Source organism: Barbus barbus (genome assembly GCF_936440315.1).
Source record: "Barbus barbus genome assembly, chromosome: 25".
Classification (NCBI taxonomy): domain Eukaryota; kingdom Metazoa; phylum Chordata; class Actinopteri; order Cypriniformes; family Cyprinidae; genus Barbus; species Barbus barbus.
The window spans coordinates 24,598,661-24,604,606 of record NC_136753.1 but is presented as its reverse complement, the minus strand read 5'-3'; the positions used below and the strand labels follow the sequence as shown (position 1 = coordinate 24,604,606).

Here is a 5,946-nt window from a genome sequence, read left to right as displayed (position 1 = left end):
TTAACTGTAAACTGTTGCTTCTGGCCAAAATACCAGTCTATAATTCACAATAACGCTTCCTCCAGTAAAAAAAAGTCCATCTTCTCTTGTCCTTTCACATCAAAATCCAAAACATGTTCACAAGACATTAATTAATGGACTAGAGTCGTGTGGATTTCTTGTTGTGATGTTTTTATCAGCTGTTTGGACTCTCATTCTGACGGCACCCATTCACTGCAGAGGATCCATTCGTGAGCAAGTTATGCAATGCTAAATTTCTCCAAATCTGATGAAGAAACAAACCCATCTACATTGTGGGTGGCCTGAGGGTAAGTGAATTATCAGCAAATTTTCATTTTTGGGTGAACTTTTCCTTTAATCATAATATGATGGCCATTAGCATTAGTCTTTTATGTATAAATGGGAATTAACTGTGACTAATATTGAATCTTTTCTTGATAACGTACTGTAATGAGGTATCAACTCTATCATTTGGCATACAAGCCTAGAGCTGCTTTGAGCTACCAAAATAGTCTCTGCAAAAGTGTGAAATTTCATGACCCCGTTTAGGCTGATTGAAGCGTGCGAGTTAGATGAAGAGAAAACTGTGTACAGTAGGACAGGAACAGGAGTCTCGTCGACGGACCCGTCTCCACAGCCCTCTGCACCGAGAATTCCCCACGGCCTGCCACTGCAGAGACAAGCTCCTAAGAGTGAGAGAGTGAGAATGTGATGGAAAAAGATGATAGAGGAAGACATAGAGTGATGGGTACAGCTCTGGCTGTTGTCCTTGAGCTAGGTTAAGAGTTTCAACCCTACCTTATGAATAATAAAAGCATTTTATGTGTTGGTTAATATAAAATATCGTTATAGTATTATTAAAAATACTATATATAAAAATACACCAGCATCATAGGGTTTTAAATTTAGCCCAGATTAAATAGGAAATTGCTCTCTTTTTTATTAAAAAAGCTCTGAGTGCTCCAAATGAGTCTTAAACCAGTACAGGATGTTTTTATACACTAGCTTTTGAATATTTAAAGATGTGTCATGGTTCCCTCTAGTGGCCAAGATCTAGTCTCAATTACTTGGAAAAACCTGGCCTACTTCACTTCAGGAGACCATATTTCTTAAAAGATTTTTAGACTTGTCACAATATTTTGTATTGGCTTTTCAAAGCTTTTTATGAATCAAATAATGATTTACAGCTGACGTGCCTAATAATAATCTCTACTTCTCAGTCAACTGAAGTTCAAATGTTTAGTGTCAGTGAAATCAATACTTTTATTCAGCATTTATTTCTGAAGGATCACGTGACACTGAAGACTGGAGTAATGATGCTGAAAATTCATCTTAGCATCACAGGAATAAATTGCATTTTAAAATATAAAATATTTGAAAAAGAGATATGTTTAGAATATAATAACATTTCACAATATTACAGTTTTAACTGTACCTATTATATATTAATTCCTCCATAAAAGAATTGTGTGTGTGTTCTTTGAGTTGAAAAGTTGTCTAAATCCTCAGTTTGTGGTAGGATTAACTTCTGGAATTTCCTGCGAGTGTTTTTTGGATTTTTTTATTTTATCACACTAACTCTAATATGTATAATATCTTAGGGCAATACTTTTGAAACAACTATTTAAACATGTCTAATTCTAATGATTATTGTTTGTTTTTATAAACTGAGGGGAGTGTCTAAATTATTGCACTTCATAAAAAAAAAAAAAAAAAAAAAAAACATTTATCTGTATTTACCTGTCCTGTCCCATGTTCTCCCTGTCCCCGGAGCAGTAGCGTTGGCCCTGGGCCAGTGCTGGTGGCTGGCACTCCACACACACCTGATGCCCCTCCTTCAGGTACCGCATCCAGCGAGTGTGTGGACTGACACTGCGTTGACAACCCGCTGTTAGGGACGTGAGTTTGAACTCCACACAGTAACTGAAGTGTGCACATACGGACACACATAAATACACAAAAAATTACACATACACTATATACAGTATATATATATATAAACATTTGGGATAAGTATAATTTTTGTCATTTATACTTTTGACAAGGATGCATTAAAATGATCAAAAGTCATATTACAGATTTGCAAGGCTTGCAAATATAAACAAATTATATTTCAAAGAAACGCTGATGTTCTGAACTTTATACTCCTCGCTCAAAGAATCCTGAAAAGAAATATCTCATGGTGTCCAAAACAATATTAACCAACACAACTGATTTCAGTGTGTATAATGATAATAAATGTTTCTTGAGTACCAAATCAACATATTAGAATGATTTCTCAAGGATCATGTGACACGGAAGACTGGAGTAATGATGCTGAAAATTCAGCTTTGCATCACAGAAATAAATAACATTTCAAAATATATTAAAATTGAAAACTTAGTTACTTAAAATTTTAATAATGTTTCACCATAATACTTTTTACTGTATTTTTGATCCAATAATTATAGTATTGTGGTGATTAGTAAGATTTACATATGTACCATGGTAGAAAGCACCATGACCATGTTACTTTTTTGTGTTGGATTGTCAAATCTTACCCTGTGATATTGTTGTCCGGAATCTCCCTCTTTTTCCTTGCATTTCCATAGCCACCCGTGGTGATGAGTGCTGGGTCTGCAAAACAATGAGACAAAGAAGTAGGTCAAAGATTAAGGAAGAGAGATTTGAATGCATATGTGCCCCCATCCTTCACCTGTAGTCTCATAAGAAGATTCAACTCATTTTCAAAAGCACATGGTTGCTCAGGATAGCAGGTGACATTTAGATTGCTGCTTTAGTGCCTAGAGAATATGCCCTGACGAAGATGATTACAGTTCATCATTTGATTACAGTCAGAACCAGTCTGTGTACTGATAATGTGATTATATAAGATAAATATTCACTCAGATAAATGGGATGTAATGTGTTTACCCTGGAGTCTATCAAAGAGTAACACTTCAATGGAAAAATAATGGTTGTATAAATCATTTTCAGTACATTTATGTGACTACCAGATGCTTTTATTATGATTGACCTCAGACCTCCTGAGATACTATCCGTTGTTGATTATGATATGTGACATTTGTGTTGATGGATGGCAAATGGCTTTGCTTAAGCTTTAGATTTCCATACCTAGTGATTGTAGGCAGGGGCCGTGCTGGTCGTGATACTCCGCGCAGCCTGCGGTCTGATGTAGAGAGGGACAGGGTTTGCCTCCATTATGTGCTTCCTGAATCCCCTGTCTCTGCCTGGTGCGCAGTGTGGGTTTACACGGCTCCAGACAGCCAGACCACACGCTCCATTCACTCACCACACAGGATACAGCTAAAACACACACACATAGCTAAAGCAATGATATCCACAAATGTAATAAGCAGCAGCAGCAACAGGAAAAAGTGTCATATCATACATTTGATCATTTTTACTTGGTCACGAAACGTTTTTCGTGACCATTTTCCACCCTCCCTCTGAAACTTCAAACTACACAGGCTTTTTTGCTGCTGCTGCTGTTGTTGTTGTGCCTCTAAGGCATCTTTGCATGTGAAATGAGGTTTAGTGTCTCCAGTGTAGTTTTTAACTGAACCATTACACATTAAACTGTGACAGGATCGCAAAACAATCTGCACTAAAAAGATGTTTGAAAGCTTTTGTCCTCCAGTGCGTTAAATAATAGAAAGCGGAAAGTACTACAGGAAGAAGTTTTCAAAGGTCAAAGAAACTTTATTTTGTATGGGGGCTTGCAACAGTGCCTGCTCACTACATTCTGTATTAAATGTATTTATTTACTTTAACATTAATTCCTCAAAAAAATCATTTGTAGCATTAAATAAAATGTGAAACAAAAGAAATAATAAACAGCTACAGCGCCTATACTTTCCCAAATGGATTCATATTTTATTTTTTTAAAGAAACTATTACTTTCATTCAGCAAGGATGCATTCAATTGATTAAAATGACAGTAAATACATTTATGTTACAAAAGATTATATTTAAATAAATGCTGTTTTTGTTTTGTTTTTCTTTGCATTGTGGTTTCCACAAAGAAATAATAAAAAAAAACACTGATAATAATACAAAATGTTTCTTGAGCACCAAATCAGATAATCAGACTGGAGTAATGATGCTGAAAAAAATCAGCTTTGAATCATAGGAATAAATGCCATTTTGATAGACATTAATAAACATTTTAAATTGTAATAATATTTCACAATATTATTGTTTTTCTGTATTTTTTAATCAAATAAATGCAGCCTTGGTGAGCATTAGAGATGTCTTTCAAAAACATTACAAATCTTAATATATCTTAAAATATTATATAAAATATGTTGTTCGCAATATTTTATACTCATAAAAATCTTGATTTTAAAAACAGTATTCAGGATTATTTTTTTATTATAGTACAGTATATTAACATTGTTATATTTTCTAGAAAAAAAAAGGTTTAAATACAAAGCTCTGCATCAAATCTAATAAAATCCTGTACAGACACGGCCTGAAGTAATCTGAATCTTTTAATATATAGCATCTGCAAAATATAAAATTCTAAAAACCTGGACAGGCAAGGTCATAGTCGTGACAACAGTCCAATGTCGTCTTGCATGCCTGGTCGCAGTAACATTCCCCATAGGAGCGATCTTTCCTCCAGTCTTCAGTAATACATGACTGCTTTTGTCCAATGCAACACAGTCCCGTATCCTGACAACCTCCTTCGCTCTGGGACACCAGTGTTACCAGCAGAGCAAGGTACAAAACCACCCATGAGCGTCTGGAGCGGCTCGCTGACATGATAATGAGCAGCCTGAATATGTCGGTCCCCACATCTGAAGAACTCATGCATGTAATAGACTTCTACATCTTGCTGCACCTCTGAGCTGGACTGTGACATTTACAGGGCCTGCTTTAGATGACATGCTTCAATCAGTCAGAGATTTTGGTTTTCAATTTTTTGCCTCATGGCACTTAAATGAAAGGTTCACCCAGAAATTTGCTTAAAATGTACTTATACTCAGGCCGTCTGTGATGTACATGAGTTTTTTTCTTCCGAAATTTAGCATTACATCACTTGCTCACTATTGGATCCTCTGCAGTGAATGGGTGCCGTCAGAATGAGAGTCCAAACAGCTGATAAAAACATCACAATAATCCACAAGTAATCCACATGACTACAGTCCATCTATTAACATTTTGCGAAGTGAAAAACTGCAAGTTTGTAAGAATCCTTAATTAAGATGGTTATGAAGAATGGGGACTTCAAAAATCAAGGCCTGTATAAATGACAAAGATTTAAAGTAATGAATGACCTAAAATATTTTGCACTGTTATTAGATCAGTTTTTATGGTTGAGGACCCTCTTCAATGTTTCCTTAGCTGGCCAGGATTGCCCATTGATGCTGAAACACGTGAAAAGGGAGGATTAAATTAATTCCTGTAGCTAGAGGCTATTCATGCAGAAAGAACAATACCATAGCACTGCTGTAATGTAGGGCCTCATATATTCACATGCAAAGACCGAGGGACTTAATAGTTATGTGAGGTAAATGGCACATGCAAGGACATACATGATGTGCGAGTAAAATAAATGGAGCTTTGATACTGTTAGTGAAATACATGTACACATAAATATAAAGAGTTCCACCAGGCTTTGAGAAATTTTTGAGGTGCATTTTTGTCTCAAGTATTATTCATTTATAGTCCAGTACATCCATTGTGCTTAATTTAAAGCAATACGTTTGTTCTCTTTTTTTTCTTATAATTTATTATCATAAACATAGTTGTGATCATGCGATTATTATTAAGTAGTAGTAGTAGTACTGATTTGAAATCTGCAGGTTTGAAAAGCAAGGTTAAGATGACTTGTTTAAAACATGCAATCAAACATGGAGGCCGTTGATCCAAACTGAGCATTAAACTGTTGCATAAAAAATGCAAGAAATCTACATTGCCTTACAAAAGCATAACCACACC

General features: G+C 35.5%; 1 protein-coding gene across 1 annotated transcript; it reads right to left on the bottom strand.

Moving 5' to 3' along the window:
* Window positions 1-568: 568 nt before the first annotated feature.
* LOC306844944 (somatomedin-B and thrombospondin type-1 domain-containing protein) lies at window positions 569-4,815 on the bottom strand (the record flags this gene model as incomplete). The annotated part of the gene is made up of 5 exons (XM_079377392.1): window positions 569-686; window positions 1,741-1,923; window positions 2,541-2,616; window positions 3,115-3,306; window positions 4,533-4,815. 5 exons carry the CDS (start codon window positions 4,813-4,815, stop codon window positions 569-571), a joined length of 852 nt encoding a protein of 283 aa, XP_079233518.1.
* Between the last annotated feature and the right edge of the window lie 1,131 nt (window positions 4,816-5,946).